Source organism: Cordyceps javanica, chromosome 3, assembly GCF_051103115.1.
Source record: "Cordyceps javanica chromosome 3, complete sequence".
NCBI classification, from domain to species: domain Eukaryota; kingdom Fungi; phylum Ascomycota; class Sordariomycetes; order Hypocreales; family Cordycipitaceae; genus Cordyceps; species Cordyceps javanica.
Genome location: NC_139297.1, coordinates 1,762,240 through 1,785,663, shown reverse-complemented (window position 1 = coordinate 1,785,663; position 23,424 = coordinate 1,762,240). Strand labels below are relative to the sequence as shown.

The window sequence follows — 23,424 nt, the reverse complement described above, 5'->3', positions numbered from 1 at the left end:
TCAGTCCGGAGTTGTCGCTGGTGAATATTCTTTGAAAAATACATATAAATTGTCTGACCCCGGGAGGGTTCTCTCTGGACGCTCGCTATCAAAAACTAGTTTCTCAAATACTCGTCTTCTTTTTATTCTTTTTTTTTTCACGATTTATACCCATTTATACCGTCACACATGACACTCCGCGTCCTCATCATCGGCGCCGGCACAGGTGGCCTCGCCCTGGCGCAGGCGTTGAAAAAATCCGGGGCCGACGTGTCCTTCACCGTGTTTGAGCGCGACCGCACGCGCAGCGACGGCCTCCAGGGCTACCGGGTGGGCATCTCCCCCGAGGGCGCGCGGAGCCTCGCCGCCTGCATCCCCGACGACCTCTTCTCCGTCTTCCAGGGCACGGCCGCCGCGGCGCCCGACTACTTCAACGTGCTGACGGAGCAGCTGCGGGAGCTCGTCAGCATCGACGGCTTCGGCAGGGCCTCTGCCGACGGCGTCGCCGCCGAGTACTCGGTCAGCCGCATGACGCTCCGGCAGCTGCTCCTGACCGGGCTCGAGGACCGCGTGCGCTTCGGCCGGCGCTTCTCGCACTACGTCCGCAACGAGGAGGACGGCACGGTGACGGCCCACTTCGCCGACGACGACGGCGGCGGCTCCTCCGAGACGGGCGACGTGCTCGTGGGCGCCGAGGGCACAAACTCGCCCACGCGCCGGCAGTACCTCCCCCACGCCGTCGTTCGCGAGTCCGGCCTCTACGGGCTGGGCGCCAAGGCGCCGCTCAACGACGAGACGCGCGCGCTGCTGACGCCCCGGATGATGCGCGGCGTGACCATGGTGCAGGCGCCCCGCGGCGACAGCACCATCATCCACGTCATGGAGTTTCCCTGGGACGAGCGACACAGGCCGACACCCGGCGCCGTCGGCGGCACCGACGCGGCGCTCGTCGCGGCCTGGCCCGGCGCCCACTTTGACAACACGCGCGACTACGTCCTGCTGGGCTTTGGCGCGCACGGCGACCGCGTGCCGGCCGACGTCATGGCCATGGACGGCGACGCCATCCACGCCTTTTTGCGCGAGCGGACCGCCGCCTGGCACCCGCGCCTGCGGCGCCTCTTTGAGCTGTCGGACCCGCGCACGAGCTTCGCGCTCAGCATACGCACCACCGAGCGCGTCGCGCCCTGGACGAGCACCAACGTGACCCTGCTCGGCGACGCCATCCACACCATGACGCCGGGGCTGGGCGTCGGCGCCAACACGGCCCTGCTCGACGCCCGCATCCTGGGCGATCAGCTGGTGCGCGCGGCCGGCGCCGGTGGCGGCGCGATTGCCGTCGTCGAGGCCGTGGCCGGCTACGAAAAGGAGATGCACGCCTATGCGTGGGAGCGCGTCGAAAAGTCGCTCGAGCGCTTCAACAAGGACGATGCCATCTACAAACCCGGCCTCACGGGCTGGCTCGCCATGACGGCAATGCGCAGCGGGCTTAGGCTCGTCAGTGCCATTCCGCCTCTCAAGAGAAAGATGGCGGCGCAAATGGATCGTCAACGAGGGCAGATGGAGGAGCGGTCTTGAAAAAAAGTTCAGATATTGTATAATATATTACCCATGTACTATGTAAAATATGCAAAAAAAAAAAACTCTAAACAATCTTTTTGGTATTTAACAAATCAAAACTCCATTTACAATAAACTCAGGAGCGTCGCAATTTATCGGGTGCTACCAAAGTGAGGAGCGTTGAGCATGATGCCCATGAGGCAGCCACCAATGAGACCGGCAATAGGAATGGTCATGAACCACGAGAAAACCAGGAGGAAGACACGCTTCCAGTTGACGGCCTTGAGGGTACCGTTGCACAGACCGACACCGACGGTGGCACCAGTGATGCACATCGAGGTGGAGACGGGAAGCGAGTACTGGGAGAAGATGAGGACGGTAATGGCAGCGCCCAGCTCCATGGAGGAACCACGGCTAGGAGAGTGGTAGGTAATCTTGTTGCCCATGACTAGTGAGACAGTTAGTATGTTTGGCGGGCGCAGGGGAGAGACGCGGTGAGCTTACCCTTCATGATGTTGTAACCATAGGTGATGAAACCAAAGCAGATGGTGAGGGCCATGACGGCAATCTGCCACAGTGGGACGGGAGCCTTGGCGCCGGCAGCCTTGCCAGTAGACCAGGCAGCGTACATGACAGCCCAGACACCGACGGCGTTGCCGACATCGTTGGCACCGTGAGCGAAAGAGGCAGTGCAGGCGGTGATGACTTGGACAAAGGAGTAGAGGTACTCGACCTCGTTGGGGTACTTGGTGGCGTGGTCGTAGACGCGAGCCATGCGCTGGCCTTCGGGGGTTCCCTCAATACCAACCTGGGCAGTGTGGATGTCGTAGTGAGCACCGTAGAGGAGAGCGCAGACCAGCAGGGCGGGGACGCGCTTGCAGAGAGTGATGAGGTTGGCAGTCTCGTGGATGGAACCGGCACCCATGGGGTTGTTGTGGAGGGTGCGCATGGCCCAGCCCAGGGGGCCGCGGCTCTGGCGAAGACGGGCGTGGTGAGCCTCGAGAGCCTCGCGCATCAGTCTCTGGTAACCTTCCTGGTTGCACTCGGCAAGGATGAGCTTTCTGTTACCGGGTCTGTCGACCTCCTTGCTGGCAAAGGCGGCATCGTCCTGACCCTTGAGGTTGTCACTGGGGGGGCGGACATCGGTCTCACTCTCCGTCTCGGGGGTGTCATGCTGGATGACGTGGTAGTTGGGGACCCTGGCCTGCTCGGCGTCGGGGGGAGCAGGGCGCCAGAAGAGCATGGGGCCATAGATGACGTGCCAGAAGCGCAGGTTGTAGTCCTTCTTGACAACCTTGGCGTGGACGTAGGGCACGAAGAAGAGGGCAGACAGGACAAAGAGGCCGAAGCCGACACCGAGGGTGACGGCGATGATGTACCAGGCGGGCTTCTTGGAGAGACCCAGGCGGGGGGAGCCCTTGTAGACGATGGAGAGCGTGCAGACGGTGCCGGCAATGAGGAAGAAGAAGGGGGAGGTCCAGACAGCCCAGGGGACGGGGTTCTTGCGCATGTGGACGGTGACCTTGATGAGCATGAAGATGATGGCGGCAAAGGCGGCGGAAATGGCAGGAGCCATACCCAGACCGGCGAAGATGGCACCGAGACCAGAGCCCTTGTTCCATCCCCACTGGACGCCGCCGGCACCAACGGTGGCGACACCGACACCAGCGAGGGAGGAGATGAGGGAGTAGGTGGAAGAGACGTGGGCAGAGTTGCGCGTGCACCACATCACCCACATGGAGGCACCGGCAGAGGCACAAGCAAAGGCGAGGAGCTGCACACCAGCATCGTTCTGGAAGGCAGAGACGGGAATGATGCCGTTCTTGATGGTGGTGGCGCTGCGGGCACCGACGGCGACGGCGCCAAGCATCTCAAAGACTAGGCAGAGAACCATGGCGGCTCTGTATGAGATGGATCGGGAGGAAACACTCGTGGCCCAGGCGTTGGCGACATCATCTAAGAGAGAGAGGCATGTTGTTAGTGAAACGCCAAGACGGCGGGCGGGTTTTGAGGGCGGCCACAACGTACTGGCACCGTTGTTGAATGCCTCGAGGAGGGCAAAGCAAGTGCCAATGGCAAAGATGTAAGTGTACTCGTGGAGAACCATCTTGACGAACTGCTGTTGGCTTCTTCCAAACTCGGACCAGAAGAGTCGACTTTTGGGCGGTAGGATGATGAGAGTAGCCTGATTGACACGGGGAGAGCAAGGAGGGAGGAAATCGTCAACTGTTTGGGCACGGAATCGTCTTTATAGTGAGTCAATGTGACGGAGCAGCTTCGCATTGCAGGCAGCCCCGACCCATCTAGAGCCGTGTGGCGTTTCAATAGCGAACCCCATAACGAGAAGTTTGTCGCATGTGCACGACATGACAGGCTGTCATGACCCCTACCATTTCAGAAAACGGACACCGAAGGGAATAGTGCTTTCCAAGGATTCTTCATGCGATGGGCGTCTGCGCCGGAGGCGAGGCCGGTTTTCGAAAATGGCACGCTTTAGCTGGCCCGGAAGTGGCACTAGCGATGCGCCACTAATACGGACCTTTTAAGCTTAAACGCTTGGCAAAGCACCACTTATTACCCCGGGGCGAGCCATTCATCCATCTGGGATCGCACACGTGGGATCGTCCCTCGCGCCTCAGAGGTTGAGATCCTCCATTGGGGCTGCGAGGGGCTTTGCAGGTCATCAACGGGGGGTGGGCTTGCGCGCCAGTAACATACGGGTCACAGCAAGGCAAGGCAACTCTAAGTAAGTAGTTAGTCTCTGGCTTGCAGCCGCACGAGACCGAGTCGTTCTTCTTGTTCCTTTGCTGGTGGTTCCGGTCTGTGCCAATCAAGGAGGGGGTGTAATAAGAGGTGTACTGGCAAGAGAGGACCCTCCCCCGTCTCGAACCTCTGGACTCGCCGAAGACTGAGAGAAGCCAAAGTTTTTTTTTTTTTCGCTGCTGCCCTCACTCGGACAGCGTCCATGGGCGCGTGTCTGGCTTGGGATTGGCAGGATCCGCGACTCAGCCCTCCCGCCCCAACTCACCCGTCGCAACTTACTGGTACGACTACTAAGTAACTGAAGCTTTTTTTTTGGTCTAGGCCTGACAAAACAGGGCGAGCTGAATCGGGGGCGGGCTTTGTCCTTTTTTCCCTTTGAGCGGGAACTGCAAGGCGCCAATGCCATGTGCTGAAATTTTCAAAATACACAGACGGTTTTGGGAGGGAGGGGAGCCGGACAAAGGACCGGACAGGCGACGAGACGCACGCGGTCGCCAAGGCAAGAGATTTCGGTACAGAATTGAGGCCACCGACTTGGCAGCCACCCTTTCACTTGGCGACCCCTTCCTCCCCGGTGTTTTGGTCGTGATGATCTCGCCGCCAAGAGGCACGCGACAGCGGGTGCGCCTCTGAGGCTGGCAGCCAAGGGCCCCAAAGAGCCACGAAGCCATTTTTTTGCCCCCCCTGTCGTCGAGCATTGTCACGCTTCAAATGCCCATTTTCTGTGTTGAGTACAAAAGGGATACCGAAGCCAACTTTTTCGCTCGGTCTAGAATGTAGAACCAGTGTGCACAGCTACTGGCAAGACGCTCAGCCAAAACCTCAACTCCATGAGGTTTTTCAGCTTTCAAGCTATCGCTTGCCAATCAATAATCGATGGGCTCCTCTTGTCTCAAAAAAATAAAATCATCTCTTGCTATTCCATGTCTGAAGCACCAATTGCAACACGCGCCGGACCGATATTTCGTCGATACGAGCCATGACCTCTTTCTCAGTGGTCATGACTCAAAACTTTTGCAACATTTCAAATTCTTGCCAAAGAAAAAAACTCACTTATCGCGTCAAAGAAAGCGCTGCACGTGCGCTATAGTGCGGCGACTGTTATTGCTGGACATGCTGCTGACAAGGCTTTGAATTCAGCCGTACCGCAATTAATCTCCAGACCAGCCCACTCTCTGACACGATGGCGATATTTGGTCCAACTCATGTTCAGTCAACCGTTTGCGGGGTGGTCTTGAAAAGCATATCTCTGGCTAAATTGACAAGATTAAAAAAAAGTAAATCATTCGGGCAGCGCCAACCACGTAATATACGCCAGGGTGAACTGGACCAACCCACCCGCCGTTTCGCCTCTGGGGCGCTAATAGCAGCCTGTGATCCCCTTCAACAGGCGACTTGACAGGTCGCTGAAATTGTCAGAGGAGACGTTACGCGAGCGGGACGCTCTCTCGAAAAGTCTGGGAAATTGTCTATTGATGGCTGCTGACGATTATGGCGACTGCATACCGCCGCGCAACCGAGCCAAACGTATTCAGATACCCGGTACCTCAGTTGGGCACCTGAGCCTTGATTATGATTATTATCGACGCCTTTGACGGCCAACATGAACGCCAGTTCTGGGGCGGGCCTTTTCCATCTGGCTCATACAATGAATAGGCATTGCAATGCAGCAAACCCTTCAACATGAGGAAAGGTTTTCCACAAGCTGGTTCAACGCGACTGCCGCCTCGCCGACAATACACGCCTGCGCTGATCCCGCGCAATCAGGATCTAACTTAGCTGACTATCCCGTCGTTCAGGCACTGCCGCAAACCCCAAAAGCCGGTGACAGGAACATTGAGGCCGAGCGGTGCGATTCCGATCAGCCCGGCCACGACATCGAGCGTCTCCGAGCGTCTGTATTGTCGCGCCTACCGAGCCTATTCCGAAAGAGAGCTCGAGCTGGTCAAGGTTCACAGATAATCATGAGAAGCATTAGCGCAAGTTCGAAGCTCGCAGCAAAGACTGCAGCCTTTTTCGATCCGCTTGAGAGGCTCGTCAAGCTCCTGGCTTCGGGCAGATGGCGTGGTAAGACAAGCCTCAGCTCACATCCATGTGCAGCGCTCGACTGGCCTTTGTTCCACGTATTGATCCCACCACGGCACCTATATGATGTCTGTTCTCCTTTTTTTTAATACAACTTCATCCATAATTTGCTTTTCAGCGGCGGTTTCGCTGATCACATGGCCATGGTCCAAGGCTTTACAACTCTTGGCGAACTTTGGACGTACTGGAAACCACATGAAGAGGTATCTTTGCAATGTACTTCCTGGGAGCACTACCGTGACTTTGCGGCACCTTTACCAGACGTTTATTTGCACATGTTCGAGTGCTGAGCGCATGCTGTTTGCCACTTTTCAAAAAAAAAAGGAAAGAAAAAGAAAAAAAAAGCAATTCTATCGAGTCTAGCAAAGGTCACAGTAGAAAAGTATCTCTTATATCAAGAGAAGCTAGCGTAGATTTACGATATAAACTACTAAATTCTTAACATTATGAAGGAATATAATCAGAAGAAGAAAACTATAGGGAAAAGGATAAATAGAGCGAGTTTCTGCGAGCGCTCGAGTCGGCTGCGGTAACTCTGAAGCGGAAATGGAATCAACCCAAGTTCGGTCCCAGGAACATGCTAGTGGTTCTTTGCTGATCCAAGTCTCACGTGTTGGCAGACTTTCTCAGACTCGGATGTACTTTGGTTGATGGTAGGCACTGCTTGCGGCAAGCCTGTGCTGGCCCGGAGTCGAATCAAAGACGGCCATTTGGAGAACATGACTACCGCCATGGACACGGCATCGGCTGCAATTACAAACTCGGTCGCCACTGTGAGTTGCTTTCTCTTCACAGACGAGGAATCGCGTCGCACCAAGTTGGCTGCTGCTCTGTCCGCTCTTCTACACCAGCTCTTCTCCCGCGAGTCCACAAAAGGCTCGGTTGAGCATGTACTACTTGCTTTTCAATGAGGGCATATCATGTCGAAGCGCTACTAGCAGACGTGCCAACCACTTTATCCGAAGCGTACAAAAGGACACTCGACAAGGTTACTCATGAAAAAAAAAAAAAAAAAAAGAAACCTCCTCCAGATTCTTCGTGCTGCGGCTCAGCCGTTGGCGCTGGAGGAAACAAGCCATGCGCCCAGGTCGGCTCTGGAAACCGGGCGGCTATAAGTGCTAGCCACGCATTGATGTCTCGCTACTACATGCAGTACTTACCTCCTTCTTTCAGAAGCTGCATAGCAGCCGCGCCCGCTACAGGGAGAGCCAAGGGTATCCTTTCTTGAACTACGCTGCCGGATACTGGTCGGTTCATTTCGGGGCACAAAGCAGCGTCTCAAAGCAGCACCGAGTGCAGCAGACCCGCCGTCTGTGCAGGCCCTGGGAACGGCCCGTGAACGCCGTGAACGGCTGGGGTATGAATATTGCATCCGTGCTCACCATTTTCACAATTCGCGCCGTAATGAGAGAGTGGCTGAATTTTTTTTGGGGGGAGTGGACGTGAGTGGAAATGGCGGCGTACGTCGGGCTCTTGACGATTGTTGATGGACTAATTAGTTACTGTTGACGTAAACGAGGAGATACCTGCATTCATACATGCAAGCAAGAAACTACCTATATCATCATCGAGATCCTCATCTCAAAATGCGACAATGTTAATCTTGGTCGCAACCGGATGGCACCCTTTGACCTTGCGTCGCATATAAAAAGCCGGCGTATCATTGTATTGCTATTAGCAGATAGAGCGTCACTTTTTATTTTTTGACTATTCCCATATTTCGACGGACAGAGTAGTAAAACCTGTGGCTAGAACTTGTGATACGAGACTGCTCGTAAGGCAGGCATGTTGCGGGCTCGACTTGGCCCTCGCCCCTTCATGGGTTTTCGCAAGCGCCCGCTGGCCGAAAGAAAGACGAACTTTTACTTGAGACTGTTGCTTGAGATGTCGGGACTCTCAGTAGCTTGTGTTTCTCGGGTGGTAGGGCCGCTCCGCGCTGCGTCTTGCACGTGTTTGATTTGAGCTGTGAAAGCATCAATCGAGGCGTAACTCTCATAATTGTGTGTCACAGAGTGCGCCAAGGCGAGACCGAAAAGGTTGCTCGGGTATTGCCCAAAAGGTGTTTACGGGAGCAAAGAATTGCTGCTGTGGGCAAGCTTCAATGGTCGATCTCGAGCGGGCGTGTTTCTAATCATCATAGATGTTGCTGGGTATTGCGCAGCTGAAGAAGAGCAGCTTTAGGGTAGGACCTTGAAGATTGGACGAGTTCCTGAATACCTGAATCGATTTCTCCGTGCTTCACAGCGCATAGATCGGGTGGCTCGTTGTCACAAGAGGACATCCTTTCTATGCGATCGTTCAGTCTCTATAGTATGAAACAAAAATACATCTTCGATTGTTGAGCTGCGTACTCTCCCTGTGGCAAATCATGCGATACATGGCAATCTCGCCCATTGTTCCATGAGACCCCACTTTATCAGTCAACTCAGCCACCGACCCCAGCCACGCCGGACGCGGCAGCCACCACCCTCTTCTCTGTTAGCGGCTTAGGCTTCCGAGGAAAGGACCTTTCAGAAGGGTTCGTTTTCCTTTTCCAGTGGTTCGCTCTCCGCTGCGGCGAGACTGGATCCCCACTTTGTCGTCGTCATCGTCTAGAAATAGCAACAAGGCGAGACAAGAGTCGGTTCGTTACGGCCGACGAAACAAGACATATATTCGTCATTGTGGTATTTTTTTTTTTCAACCTCTTTTCAATGGCAAGTTCTTCAAATAATTATCCAAGACAGATATATCGTTGTACATGAAAGCTTGCGGGCCAAAAAAAAAAAAAGCTTAGCCGCTCGGGTTTCGGATTCAGAAAATAATGTGTCTACGTCAACCGGTCAATGCAGATGGCCTGCAGGAGAGATCAGCCGGCCCCCACTGTGCCAGCCGCCTTCCGGCCACTGATGCACTACCTCCAGGTACAGTCTGGGTACCAAGTACAGGGCAGTGCAACCAAAACGCCTTACAACCTGCTTACTGCTTCCAGTAAGCCACCCCGCGGGCCTAACTTGATATACCTACTCATTCACCTCGTCCAACCCCGACTGTTTACCCTTGCTTCTATTATGTATACCTGTCTATCTCTTATTTCCCCTTTGTGATCACGATCCGATTCTCGATCTGGAATTTCCTCTTTCCTCTTTCCTCTTCATCTTCCATCGATAGCTACTGATACTTCGTCGTTGTCCACCCGTTTTGCATCTGATATGCACAGCTAACTGCACATATTCCATTACAACGCCGCATACAAACGAACCCCGCATCCGTCCCCTTCGCCGCCATGTCAAGAGGCACCTCCCTCGGCCTCAAGACGGTCCAGTGGCTCATCCGCTGCGTCCAGCTCTTGTGCGCCGTCATCATCCTCGGCATCTACTCGTACCTGCTCGCCGCCCTCGCCAACCACGACCTGCCCACGCCGACCCGCGTCCGCGCCGTCGAGGGCATCGTGGGCGTCGCCGTCGCCTACGCCCTGCTCGGCCTGCTGCTTCTCTGCTGCCTCGCCGGCCGCACCCTCACCTCCTTCACCGCCATGTGCCTCGACTTTGCCTTTCTCTGCGCCTACATCTTTGTCGCCGTCGCCAACAAGGGCGGCGCCGGCAGCTGTACCGGCGAGGTCAACACCGTCTTTGGCAAGGGCAAGGCGGGCGATACGCTCGACGCCGGCGGCGGCTTCACCAAGATCCCCAGCTACCGCACAGCTTGCAAGCTTGAGACGGCCTGTCTCGCCATTGCCATAATTGCCATGTAAGCCTCGCCCCTTCCCCCGGGGAAAACTCCTCGCCCGCTGACGACTGCTGATAACTAACCCTCACCTCCGCCAGCTTCTTCTACATCTTTTCCATATTTGTCGAGCTCGCACTCGGCCGCAACCACCAGCGCGAGAAGCGCCTCGCCAACTCGCCGCCCCAGATGCAGATGCCCTACGCCGAGAACCCCTACAACAACTACCAGCCCACTCCCTCCTACCAGCCCGACCTTGAGCAGCCGTCGTCGCCCCGCCCGGCCGCCGGCGGCTTCCTCGGCCGCGTCTTTGGCGGGCGCCGCAACCGTGGCCAGCAGGCCCTACCCCAGCACGACCCCAACAACCTCCCCGAGCACGCCCACCCCGTCGACGTCAACGCCGCCGCTGCCGATGAGCACAACCGCGACTCGCAGGCCACTGCCGTCGGCCATGAGCAGCAGCCGCCGTACAACAAGTACGAGACGGGCTACGGCAGCGCTTCCCCAACGGCGCACAGCCCCATGGTCACCGGTCACACCACCGCCGCCGGCGACGCCGCCGCCGCCACGGCAGCGACGTACACCTACACCCACGCCGGGGACCCGTACACCCACGCCGGGGACCGCTACGGCCACGCCGGCGATGACTACCACCACCACTACCGCGCCAACGCCCCCGCGACGGCGACGACAACGCTGCCGTACCCGGCCGATGACGACCCGTACGACACTCCGTACGAGCCGCACCGTGCGACGCCGGCGCCCGCCCGTTATCAGCAGACGAGCCCGCGGTATCCGGCCCCAAGTCATCATCAATACGACGATGGCATCTATGACCGCCCGTGAAGAGGCAAATAAGAAAAAAAAAGAAAGAAAAAAAGTACACAATGTAAAAACATACACACATTTACGTGCATATAAATACCACACTGGGTATACAGAACTTTTGTTTTCTTGTTTTTGGTTTTGGCTGTGGATTATAACGGTATCCGCATGGACACGGGCACAATGGATAATATATAATAATACCCTTGCCTCACGGCGCTCTTTTTCGTCTTGGTTTCGATCCATAGAATGTTAATCTTCATGATTTCAAACAATTTTTCAAATACACGAGACCTCACACCAATGATTTCTGCCGACATGAACATGTTCTTTTTCGTTGTGCTCTAATTTTTTTTTTATTTTTGTTTTCTCCTCTTCATGCTTTCACACTACCAATTCTAAATCTCGCCCATTGTATCGTCTCCGCTCATCTCCGACCAGTCCAAGTCTAACTTTTCCAACTCGCGTGTGAAAAAGTCTTGCTGAATCATGTGCCCGCGTTGCTGCTGCTGCTGCTGCTGCTGCTCTTGCTGCTGCTTCTCCTTGTACTCGGCCGCCGTGGTGGCAAGGTCGCCGAGCGTCTTGTCCGGGTACCGCCTCACGTTGAACCAGTGCGTCAGGCCGCGCAGCGCCTGCTCCAGCGGCAGCGCCGAGTCGACCTCGGCGTCGATGTCGCTGCCCGCGAGCCACTCGTCGCGCAGCTCCGGCCGGCAGTGCAGGTACACGGCCGTGATGACGCGCATGTTGCTCTGGCGCCACTTGCGCCCGCAGTACGGCACCTGGTTCTTGAACAGCTTCAGCGTGTACAGCCGCAGCTCCGGCTGCGGGATCCGCAGCGACTTGCGCAGGATCGTCGACGACTTGTACTGCACGAGCAGCAGATTGCGGTGCGCCTTGCCCTTGCAGATCTTCTGCATCACCCGCAGGTAGTTGATGAGCGAAAAGAAGTTGCGCCACGAAAAGTCGGTGATCGGCTCCATAGGCAGATCATTGACTGGGTAGCCAAGTTCGTCCACTTCTGGCCGCATACCCCGCGCATGGCCGTCCTCCTCGGACGGTGGTAGACTCGGCGGCCCTGTTGTCGGTTCGGTCTGCGCCTCTTCGGCTGGCGGGGACCGGCGCCTCCTGATCGGTGGGGGGGCTGCGCTGTCATCGCTCTCTTCCATCTCGCTTGCTGCCTCGCCCGCACCGTTCGGCTGATCTTCGCCTTCCTCGTCTTCATCTTCATGATCAAGATCGCTATCCGTCCTGTCCTTGAATCGAGATCGAAGATTGCAAAACTGGAAAAAACTGTTGCGGAATATTAGTGAGAAATGTCTCTTTCGGGCATCGGCTCGACAAACCTGTTCTCTAGACGATCCATTTTGCTATCGACAACCTGTTGCACGTCCTGGTGGGCAAACAACTTGAGTACAAGTGGTACATAGTTGGAGTCCAGCAAAAGTTGAGTCATGTACTCGAACCGTAAAATATCTACTGCATGTTAGCTGATTGTGCATTTTCGCAATCACTTTCACGTTTGTGAGGCTCTCACGCGATAGTCTCAGCCACTTTAACAGCAGTACCAAGATACCTGACATGGCTTTGGTCGTGACCTCCCTGGTCCTGGCAGCATCCACTTCCTCCGGCGACAGCTCGGGGACGTCTGCAGCCGCTCTCGCGCTATCAGCAGTAGGCCCGCCGTTTATGCCGGGTCCGTTGCGGCCCGGCATGCCCTGGTTCATGTGTGGCCCCTGCGGGCCTTGTTGTGCCACGATGGCCGCGACATTGGCAAACACTGGCCGCAGCAGAACAATGACCAAGGATTGTAAATGGGGAAGGGCTTGGTGCTGCATCACTATTAGCATCTGAGCCGCTGGTCCAGTAATGGGAAACTCACGTAGAAGCTCTCCACGGCTTCCAAACGCTTCTTATCTCTGTCGCTCATCTCCTGCTTCCGCGGGCCGTAATCCACAGCTTCTGCCGGGGCCGCTGGTTTGTGCGTTTCTTTATCCGCGTCCTTGACCTCCTTGATCAGTTCCTTCTCTTCTTCCGTCAAATCGCTGAGGTCCAGCTCGTCCACGTCATCATCCTCATCCGGCTCCCATCCACGCTCAAACTTCAGGAACCCCTCCCTCTCATCCCACAACTGTCGCGTAGCCCTCGTCATGCGCACTCTCGTAGAGAACAGCTCGCCCGCCTCCAGGATCGACGCGGGGATGTCGCTGCCTTCCCAGCGGCGGTTGATGGTGTCGTCAAGCGCCGCAAGACCCTTGCCGCCTGCGCTATTACTTGTGGCGTCAAGTGGCGGGTACATGAATGGGAAGTTTTGGTTCGTCTGGTAGTTTTGCTTCTTGCCGCCCTTGCCTCCGACGCCCGGCGATGGCGGCGGCGATGGGGCCGGCGTGGCAATGTGCACTGGTTGGTGCAAGATACTGGCGCCCCCGTTTTGTGAGTTGGAGGGTGCGGGGAGGATGCCATTGGAACCGTTGTTTCTAGTCGGATGTTGGGGTAGCGGCGGGAGAAGTGACGTGTTTTCGTCTTCGAGCGGGATTGCGGGCTGCGGCGGGACGTATGCAGGATATTTGGAGGTGATTTCTTGGCGGAATACGTGGTAGTCGAGCGGCGAGGCAGTGATTTTCTGCTTATCCTGGTTCTCGCTTAGCTCGCTGGTGGCCTTCTTGACTCTTTGCAGGTCCTTTGTGCCGCCGAACACGAGCAGGATCGACTTCCAGAAGAGCAGCAGTATCTGCGTTTGGGGGAGAGCATTCTGCTCGTCCCACCTCAGTTTCGTGGTCGCCGTCATCATGAATTCGGTGAGGGGCGGCTGCAGCTCGAGGAGCTTTCCGTACGACGCAGCCATGTCCTCGGGGTCGCTGAGGACCTCTTGCAGGGCAATGTACATAATGGTCATGAGGTTCATCAGCTCATCGTGCGGCTCCTGCGGGCTGCCCTGGCCGCCCGGCTGCGTGTTTGGCGCGTCTCCAGACCACTGCAGCTCAAAAGCATGCCTCAGCGCCTCCCACACGACCGGTAAGCCCTCGAGCGACGCGAGGCATTCGACGCCAGCTTTGATCGCTTGCAGCTGCATGATACTCGCAATGGACCTGCCGGGCCCCTTGCTTCTCGTTGCGCCGTCACCGTCTTGCTCCTCGTCACCGCCCGGCGCCGGCGCCGCTGGCGCGTTCGGCATGGCGGTATCCCCCCAGCGGCCTAGTACTAGGTAGACAAGCTTGCCGATCGAGGCAGAGCGGAGCGCCGCGTCATTGGACTGCACGCCGGCAATGGCCGCCTGCACGAACCTCGTGCGGGTGTCGTGGTCCGCGTCTTCCCAGGCCACCTCGTGGCCGCCACCCCCCTGGCCACCGCTGCCGCTGCCGCCGCCGCCGCCGCCGTCCGTGGTTTCGTGGTTCCAATGCCACTCAAACGCCTTTTGCGCGGAGCTTAGGCGCACCCACTGCCAAAACTGGTACATGAACCACTCGTCAATCTCCTCGGCGTGTGGGCCCATGTCGGCGTACACAAAGTCGTAGGCCGGCTGCTCGGGCCGGTTCACCTCGCTGACAATCTTGCGGAGCTGCGCCAGGGAGAGAGAATCGGTCGGGGCAGGCGGCGCGGGCCCCTGCGGCATCGGGGTCGCGAAGCTGCCGGGCCCATGCTGTGAGGGGTCGAGCGTCGCTCGCTGCAGAGCGTTGCGTTGCAAGATTGGTCGCGTTGCGGAGGGCGGCGGCGCGACGGGGGGCTTCTCGGTCGTCTCCGTGCCCAGCCTGCTGTCGACCACCTGGCCCATGTCCTTGACGTCTATATCCATATCTGGCTTTGTAGTATCGTCTTCTGCCGGCACCTCGGTCACAGATGTAGTGGGAGCCGATGCGGCGGCGGCTGGGCTCTCGGCCAGCCCGTCTTCCTGGGCGGCCACAAGCGAGCTCATCGCCGCGGATGGCGCTTCGCCTTCGGAGCGGGCCGCCGGCTGGCAGAAAGGCACAAACGTGTGGGGCGAAGGCTCAAGATGTCTGTAAGAGACTTCCAGGAGAGTCTCTTGTTCCCCCAGACCTCTTTGCCATTCATGAACCCGGAAGTCTGATTGCGTAGTGAAGACAGACAGTCGAAATGGTCACCAGCTGCTTATTGCTCCATCAATCGTCGCTGCGCGGGACCGGATCTCGACAAGTGATGTTCGACAGCTCCCTGAGAGCGTAAAAGGTATATTCTAGTCGATAATTCCACTGGTTCGTCTCGCGGTCTTGGTCCTTGATTGGGTGTTGTCGCGTGTTTGATAGATTTTAGGTTGGCGGGCCTAAAGCTATCCAGATTGGGGGCGGCCACGCGCCGTGCGGCTGCAGGAGCTCATTGGCTGGCGGGGTTGCTTGAGCTATTGAAGCTGCCCAATGTCGTCGGTACAGTCGTTTACAAAGAGTTGGATGGGGCCAGCTTGTTTTTTTTTATATAGAAATAAATCGCATCTTCATAAAGTGTCATTGATCTATCAAAGTCATGAATTCATTATATTGTAACAGCTCTCCTTATCTCATGCTCTGGAGGGGGTATATCTACTCGTCGCTGTCCGACTCGCTAGCGGTGTTGACCGCATCAGGATCACCACCACCGGCCGCCAGCTTCTTTTCCTTATCCTTGGCACGTTTCCTCAGCTTCTTTATCCTGTTTAGTCTCTTCTTCTTATCCTTTAGATGCTCCTCTTTTTCCGTGTTTTTCTTGGCCGCCTCTTCCGCCGCCTGCGCCTTTGTCTTTTTGCGTTGGCGTAGCAGAATCCGCTGCTTTTTGCCCGGCCTCTTCCTTTTGACAATCTCGTCTGTGTTTTGCACCAGTATCTGGGCAGACTTGTCGCCAGGCTTTGCCTTGCGTGTCGCGCTAATCGAGACCACCTTCCACGGCATCGCCATGCCCCACGACGGTTGTCTTGACCACTGCACAATGGTGTCAGCCGTGACGGCCGCGTAGCCGTACTGCTCTTTTTCCTTCATCGACACCGCCCCCTTGGATGTGTAGTACGAAAGAGGGCGTGGACGCACGAATGCGCCATCGCCTAGCGATTTAGACTCGTCCTCCAGAACCACCTTGGCCGGTCCGGCTGAGCCGCCAGGGCCGGCTGTGCTGAAGAGGTTGAATTCGTAGCCTTTCTCTTCATCGGTGTCGTTTTTGCCGTCGACGGAGGCAGCGCTCGTCTTCTGTGCGCCGGAGTTGGCATTGTGTTTGAGGCCCTCTATAGGAGAAGGCGGCTCGGTATCATACTCGTCGTCGAGGCCCAGCGCCGCAGCGATTTGCGCGTTCACTCGAGCCTGCATGGCCATGTCATCTTCGATTGTATTGTTTCCTTCCCCATCGAGCTGATCAGGGTCTCCGAGATCCTCGCGCCGGACTCTGTTGAAGCTGTGGATTAGCGATCCGGCAAGCCCCCCTTGGCAGCGATTTTGCCAACGCGCAGCGCCGTGTGCCAAGACCGGAAAGGAAAAGCTGAAGCTTACCTCTTCGCCTCTGGAAGTTCAAACATGGTGTACAGTGATGGAATTCGGGCTTTAAGAGGAGTGTGCGCCGCGAGGGTCGAGGCCGGTGGTGAAGCCAGGCGAGGTGGTTCTGCCTCTTGCCCCGATACGTTTCGGTAAATCGGGTAGGGTGAGAGAATTGAAGATCCCAGTAAATCTATGCTACACCCCTTTTACATTCGGATTCGTGGAGGGATTTATGCGTTGGCGCGGGAGGTATACGAGCTGTTACATATTTTGGCAGACGCAAAAGCTGTCAAATGTGGTGGCGTGTCGCAACATTTTCTTGTCGCCCCACCAGCCATTGTCAGCACGGCTTCTTGCCGCATCGGCGGACGTGAGTGTCCTACGACACAACCAACCTACTGACAAAACACAGAGTTTAGAACATTTACACAAGAACCTTGTTTCCGAAACCTTGGAATCCAGTATATCAAACTTCATGATTTGATTCAAAGTTTTTAAGTGGTGCCTTGTCAAGTCATCGGACGAATCGTGATGCTTCCTGCTGTTTTCTGCCTGGCACATGAGGTCGCCGCGCAACTCTGGGCGCTGTATTGAGCAACCATACCAATCTAGATCACATCGCGGAACTCCCCCTCCCACACTCTTTTGAAGCGATAGTGAATTTTGAATGCACTCCGTGTGTACTCAAATTTCAACTCCATCATTCGTAGTGGATGGCCTCTATCGGGTCTATCGCGCCACTTGCAAACTCCGTGCTTGATAGAACGACACCGTACAATCCTCTTTTTTTTTATATCAAGAATCCAGCGGCAAGGTCGGATCCGGGAGCTGACCGGTACCAGTCATTGTGGCTCTCCCGTCACCGTTACCAGCGCATGGCCGGCTTCCGGCTTGGCTACCATTTCGTGCTGAAATAGACGAGCATGAAAAGTCTTGCAGCCAGTATATGCCAATCTAGCCGAAGCACACCTTGGTCCATTTTGATTACTGACAGGAGGCTAATAAATTGTGCAGGCACAGCCAACCATTCAACCAGTTGGTCATGCTGCCCAGATCTGGGATCGCGCGATTGGCCCTGCACATGGTGGAGAGATGAGAGGGTGTCGCATGCGTGCGCAACTGCCATCTCCGAAGCATCAGATATCCCACTTGGCCTTCGGAGAATAAATGACTAATAATACTACCTGGAGAATACGGGTTTCAAGGGCTAGAAACGAGGGCTGACGATTGGCTGGCTTGGTTGGGGGCCAAGAAGGCGACGCTGCGGAGTTACGCTGTGTTGTATTGCATCTTGGAAAAAAAAAAGTAAATAATAATAATATAAATCGCCCGCCCACTCCAAGGGCCCCCGCCACCGCCGCCATGTGGGCATTTGCGTGATGTTCTTTTTTTAATTTTCCTCCTTCTTCTTGATTAATATAGCTCTCACCGGGTCTTTATATTAAACACATTACATAAAAGCATTTTCCAAGGAAAACAGCAAGAAAAAAAAACAGGGACTCGGGTCATTGTCCCAAATCGGGGCGGGGCGGTTACAACCGGTGTGCACTGGGAATATGCCGGTCTCGCTGAATTCGAGCTTATCCCGCCGGGGGAAGAATGCACTCCCAGAAACGAATACAGTCATTGCGGGGTTGCCGCCGTCACTGGGGGGCACAAGAAACGTGCTGCTCCCTTTGATGAGAAGAAATCGTGAAAGCTGGAGTGGCTAGAATCAAAACTGTAGGTGCAAGACGCTTCAATAATGGCTCAGTATGAAGCGGACTCTGTCAACAGGCCCCCTCGTTGATATGACACTTCACGAAACGAATCATGCCCTATATCGACAGGCACCTACGCATAATGTACACTTGACATCAGCAGGGACAGTGTTGGGATAAGCAAAAAGTGCGCCAAGTATTAAATGTTTCACGTAGAACGGTAAAAAGTGATATCATTGCCAGCCAACTCCGGATATAGAAAATGAACAAAAGCCCCCCATAGTACTCCTAGTATAATCCCGACTCTTACGCCGTCCCGGTTCTCATGTACCTGATGATCAGAACACGCACCAGGACATGATGTAGCAGAAATCGTAAGTACTTCGCACTGGATCCTCCCGAATGTACAACGCTCCTGGCCCAATTTAGAAGAAAAAAAAGAAGAAGAAAAGAAGAAGAAAAGAAGAAAAAGTGTGCAGTCTTGCCAGCCAACACGTCTTGCGCCAGACATTTCCTAGAAAATCAGAGTTCTCTCCGCCGCCCATTTTTCAAAGTCGTAGAAAAAGCCATGACCAAACGTTCGGACTTGATCAACCAGAGAGAAAACCACAAACACTTGCAGAAGCCCCGTCATTCGTGCAATCAAGGGGCCGGAATAATATACAGTGAAGCCCCAGGCCCAAAAAAAAAACCCCTGATGTGAATCAAAACCCGCTTCTAATTGGTGCTCCACGAATAGTTGCTCATCGACTCAAAGGCGCCCTTGGTGCCGGGGTTGTACAGAGCATGAGGAAGCGTTGCTTCCTGCTTTGCAGATCTGTCAAAGGCATACGGGCGTTGGTGGGCATTGCTACCAGAAGCGTTGGGATAGTTCATGTTTGAATTTGACTCTGGTCCGCTGGAATTCCAAGTACTACCAGATGATGGGTAGTAGTCTCGTTGAGTAGCGGTGGCCGTGCTCTCAGGGGCGTAACCCATGGTGCCAGCGTCACTAGCGATTGAGGCACGGTACGATCCGTACCGATAGTCCGACGCACTGTCCGAGGCGGAGATGGAGCCGTGTACAGACGACTGCCCTTGCTGCCTGGGGCTCTTTGTTGATCTACCATTGTCGACGTATCGTGGAACATGTTCTGTGGCGAGCGCTCCAGTGCTGGGAGCATAATGCGAAAGAGAAACAGGGGGTGCCAGCGAGGCAGCCAGAGGCATGTCCGAGCTGTCGCTAGCAAAAGCAGAAGCACTCGGCATGCCCATCGTCGTCGTCGTCGGCAATTGGTTCAGAGAATCAGTCTGCTGGCTCCACGAAGGGTAAGAGCTGCCAAGAGATTGTTAGTTGCTGTCAAGGTTGACGGGCAGCGGTTAACATACTTTGATCGTAGAGCACTCGGCTGACCGGCTGCAGATTTTGGGGGGCTAAAGTTGAACGTGGATCGAGGAACCTGCATGTCCAGACTCCCTCCACGTTTGATCTCTGGCTTGACAGAAAGAGCACTCGCAATGACACCAACTCCGGTTTCAACTAGAGCCTGGCCACGCGAGCCGGCGCTCGATCCAAGAAGAGGAATTTCCTTGCGAGCCTGGAAGTTGCGGGGACTACGGCCGCGAACGACGATGGGTGCAGTGACGGATTCAGTCAAGACCACCTTGCTGTTGTCGGCAAGAGTGCCATGAACCTTGAGGTGTAGGACAAAGTGCTGTTGCAACTCCTTACGACGGCCGTTATTCGCGGTGGCGCTGTATCAAGGTCATTAGCATTCACTCAGTCGATCAGTGCATCAGATCAAAGACTCACATTCGGAATTGCAGGCGGCGCCAGCCAACAGGATAGACAGCATATTCGCCTTCGGAGTTGGGACTGTTGTCCTGGAAAGGAATCAGGGGCAGGGCTGGAGGCTCCTGATCAGGGTTCTGTGCCTGCTCAGGCGAGTTGGGAGGCGGCGTCTTCCAGGGGATCACGATCAGGCGAACGGGGTTGCCATCAACCGATTCGATTGCAGAGATGGTGACTTCCATGCTGCTTACAGGTATGGTCTCATTGGCCTCGTTGACAACGGAAATAGGACCTCGCGGCGTAACAAAAGAGCCGCTGATCTGAAAGAGATTACGTCGGTAGCAAGTCAGCTCAGGTTGAAGGGCGCCACCGCTGTCGCCCCCACCTGAAGGCATCTCCGAGAGGAAGAACATTCCGTGAAGCTGAGCAGAAAGTTCAAGCTGCTGCACGCGGCCATGCTGGTCAACCACAGTGCTCTTTTCTTGGGAGCGACGGAAAGAGAGGAGCTTGTGGTCTTGGCTGACAGTCAGTCTGGAGGCGTCATCGCGAAGATCTTGAACAATCTCTTGGTAGGGCTGAGATTCGGACTGAGAGAAGGATCTCTTTAGAGGCGGGTAGTTTTGATGTGAAGAAAGAGTTGTGGGTTGAGGTCGGTCGAAAGAAGCCCCCTCATCCTGCGAATAGCGTCCGTATGAGTAGTGATCCTGCCCAGCACGAGAGCGAACGCCGGATGAAGAAAAGGCAGCATCGATGGAGCTGCCAAGTCGTCCGGAGATGTGTGAAGCGTTGTAGTTGGGCCAAACACCTGCGTGCGAGGGATCTCCCCTCAAATCAGTCATGGTTGGAGGATAGGCTGTCGCGGTCATCATTGGTGCATATCTCGCTCGTAGATGTCCCGGAGTTTGCGAGGCTGCCGGAGGTGAACAAGACCTTGAATGGCAGAGAGGAGAGACAGAGCCCAAGCAAGGGCAGAAGAACTGTTGCCCGCGTTGAAGGAACAAGTGATGAGCTAACTCGCAGATAGACAAGCAAATAACAGAAAGATGGATCTATGAAATGGGCAAGAGTAACAACGAAGACAAGGAAGAGGGAAGTTGGGGGCGAAGAGGATGGTCTTGTACTTGTAGAATCTCGCTGCATGGATGGAGCCCGATGGGACCCCGGAGCAACGACATACGGCAGATGATGAAGGGGCGTGTCCAACAAAAAGGCCGGCAGTGTGTCCGGGTGGCGGAGATCGAGGTTGGAGGGGACGGTCTTGACGCCCAGGAACGGGAGCTAACAAACTCTCTACCTATTGCCAGTACCAGTCGCTCTAATCATAGCAGACACAGTCCGGTGGTCCTCAACGGAGCCCCCTTGTCCATTTAGTCGGTGGGGGAAGCCATGCTGGTGTACTTTTGTTCGAACGGAGTACAATGCTGCAGAGTACCCCTACAAGCACACCACCCACACACTGTGCAGGCAGGTAAATCAGACGGGGGTGAGAAGGGGGGTGTGGTGGAGGCAGATCTCGTGCTTTACCGGCCACGATGGTAATTACTTAGTCCATGAAAAAAACCGGGCCTCGTAGAGCGATGAGCGAAGTGCGTACGAGTGTGAGCAAGTGCAGCGGCCAGGCGAATCATTCAAAGGTCCGGTCTTTGGCACTCCTCGGCTGACAGGCCGGCAGCGCCTGATCCACGGCACGTCACACAGCGTGAATACCGCTAAACGGAATGCTGGTTTTGGTATCATTGCGTAGCCTTTTCCAGTAGCAGGCAGTTAGCTTTCGGCCACTCGTGATGGGTGATGGCATTTTAACGTTTGGGCGGGCGACACATGCATGGCTGAACAACGGCGAGGTAGCTTCAGTACAACGCTGCTTTATTTATCCAGGTTGATGAATCTGCACAAAATGAGCGTGAGTAAGGGGAGCGAGGAAGCGTGTGGGCTAGGGTGGGCTACCTTGATTTGGCTGGGCGAATGGATGATCTGGAGGAGGGGTGCGTGGAATACACGCCCCCCTGCTCTTGGAAACGATATCTGTGCTGGATGCCGGGACTTGGACGTCTCTTGGTCACATTTCTCTGGGTGATGGAGGCGCCTATCTTGAGGTGGCTTCGGAGGAGTGGGCTGGTAGGAACAGGACCCCAATTAGCGCTGTCGGGCAAAGAGGAACGAACTAATCGCTCTCACCAGGACAGATGGTGCCCAGGCCAGCCGGGGCCTTGTGGGTATCATTTATTGGGGCAGGACTAATGAGATGTGAGCGCACTGTGCAAGATGAGAAGGGATAGGCGGAAAACAGAACTGTACCCTGATGCCTGGCCATGTTGCCGACTCGAGTTTTTCCAGCTGGTGGTGTCACTGGTGTGTGGCTCACAACTGCAACTAGGACTTGTATACTTGTTAAAGAAAGGGACATTATTTAGAGTTTTTCCTGTTCTCGGGCTTGAACCTGTGATTTAACGGTGTTGTGAATCGCCATGCAGCCAGCACTCCTTGGTTTTCTAGAAGACCGCAACGTTGGCTACTTGGTAGTGTGGGCGCAACTGCGCAGTGGTGGGCGTTGACGGGAGAGCTGCAGCTAACACGCAGAGCTAGCTAGTCTCTGCACGTAAGGTCGCGAAGCACGAAGGAGAGAGCAACTGCGGGATAATCTGCGGCCAGCAATGCGTCAGTGTCTCGACGGCGAGATGGCCGGTCCACCGCAGTGCCAGATGATTGATTACAAGTGCCATGGATCGACCTGCCTTGTCGGCTGCTGAGCCGACCGTAACGCCTATGCCAGGAAATAGCAAGTGACTGTCGTGCTCATAATATGTCAGGCGATGGCGAAGGAGTGTGTCAGATGGCTTGTGAGTGAGGAGCATCATGTCGAAAAGAGCCGGCGCTATTGTAAATGTGGGTGGACTACTGAGTAGGTAGTCGGTGGAGATGAGCGGAGGCACTCGAGCGGCCGCTGTAGAGTGGGGGCGGCGATTTAACGCCACGAGTCTTCAGTTCTGGCATAGAATGGTTGAATGGCTGCTCACACTGTCCAGTGGCGTGCACCGTAACTGGAATGAGCCCGGAAGGCCGAGCCAAGGCATTCACGGTACCTATTTTTGGGTTATGGGACATCCATCGCGGGCGACGTATCATCGCGGGCGACGAGTCGGGCCTGATTAGCGAAAGCGGTTTGTCATGTCATGGTGTGGCACACGGTGCAGGACGTTGTCTTCATCTGAAGCGGAAATAGCTAGGCTGACCGGTCGTTTTTGGTTCTCGTGTCTAGGCTGAATCGCGGGCGGTTGACTCGAGAAAGGAAGCAGCTCCGAGCGCGCCCGCCTGTTCGATGTACCAAGCCCATGCCTACTCGACGCAGATACTTTTGCTAGGTAATCAGGTAATTCGGCCGGGTGGTCACCATACTAGCCAGAGTCAAACTCCAAGCCGACCACCAGTGATGAAAGACCACCTCCATCACAGCCAGCCGTCAACCTACAAGCCCACTGTCTCAAACTTTCAAGCTCCCACATGGAGCCACTAGAAACTCGAAGTTTGTGGTTAGTTACTGTGGGTGCGATTGGGTCGCCAGCAGTCTGCCCAAAACGTGCTACCGCAGTGC

General features: G+C 55.5%; 6 protein-coding genes across 6 annotated transcripts; 2 read left to right on the top strand and 4 right to left on the bottom strand.

The window, feature by feature from the left end:
- Window positions 1–168: 168 nt before the first annotated feature.
- Window positions 169–1,554, top strand: V2A60_004746 (FAD-dependent oxidoreductase; the record flags this gene model as incomplete). Its single annotated transcript, XM_083256060.1, has 1 exon — window positions 169–1,554. One exon carries the CDS (start codon window positions 169–171, stop codon window positions 1,552–1,554), a length of 1,386 nt encoding a protein of 461 aa, XP_083112186.1.
- A 134-nt stretch (window positions 1,555–1,688) lies between these two features.
- On the bottom strand, window positions 1,689–3,643 carry V2A60_004745 (phosphate transporter; the record flags this gene model as incomplete). Its single annotated transcript, XM_083256059.1, has 3 exons — window positions 1,689–1,984; window positions 2,041–3,492; window positions 3,565–3,643. The coding sequence occupies 3 exons, from the start codon at window positions 3,641–3,643 to the stop codon at window positions 1,689–1,691; spliced, it is 1,827 nt and encodes a 608-aa protein (XP_083112185.1).
- A 6,006-nt stretch (window positions 3,644–9,649) lies between these two features.
- On the top strand, window positions 9,650–10,935 carry V2A60_004744 (uncharacterized protein; the record flags this gene model as incomplete). Its single annotated transcript, XM_083256058.1, has 2 exons — window positions 9,650–10,113; window positions 10,191–10,935. The coding sequence occupies 2 exons, from the start codon at window positions 9,650–9,652 to the stop codon at window positions 10,933–10,935; spliced, it is 1,209 nt and encodes a 402-aa protein (XP_083112184.1).
- Window positions 10,936–11,312: 377 nt separating this feature from the next.
- On the bottom strand, window positions 11,313–14,824 carry V2A60_004743 (FAR11/STRIP family protein; the record flags this gene model as incomplete). Its single annotated transcript, XM_083256057.1, has 4 exons — window positions 11,313–12,204; window positions 12,258–12,387; window positions 12,488–12,743; window positions 12,794–14,824. 4 exons carry the CDS (start codon window positions 14,822–14,824, stop codon window positions 11,313–11,315), a joined length of 3,309 nt encoding a protein of 1,102 aa, XP_083112183.1.
- A 619-nt stretch (window positions 14,825–15,443) lies between these two features.
- V2A60_004742 (DUF2011 domain-containing protein) lies at window positions 15,444–16,402 on the bottom strand (the record flags this gene model as incomplete). Its single annotated transcript, XM_083256056.1, has 2 exons — window positions 15,444–16,272; window positions 16,377–16,402. 2 exons carry the CDS (start codon window positions 16,400–16,402, stop codon window positions 15,444–15,446), a joined length of 855 nt encoding a protein of 284 aa, XP_083112182.1.
- Window positions 16,403–18,778: 2,376 nt separating this feature from the next.
- Window positions 18,779–20,671, bottom strand: V2A60_004741 (NDT80/PhoG-like DNA-binding family protein; the record flags this gene model as incomplete). Its single annotated transcript, XM_083256055.1, has 3 exons — window positions 18,779–19,376; window positions 19,430–19,795; window positions 19,854–20,671. The coding sequence occupies 3 exons, from the start codon at window positions 20,669–20,671 to the stop codon at window positions 18,779–18,781; spliced, it is 1,782 nt and encodes a 593-aa protein (XP_083112181.1).
- Between the last annotated feature and the right edge of the window lie 2,753 nt (window positions 20,672–23,424).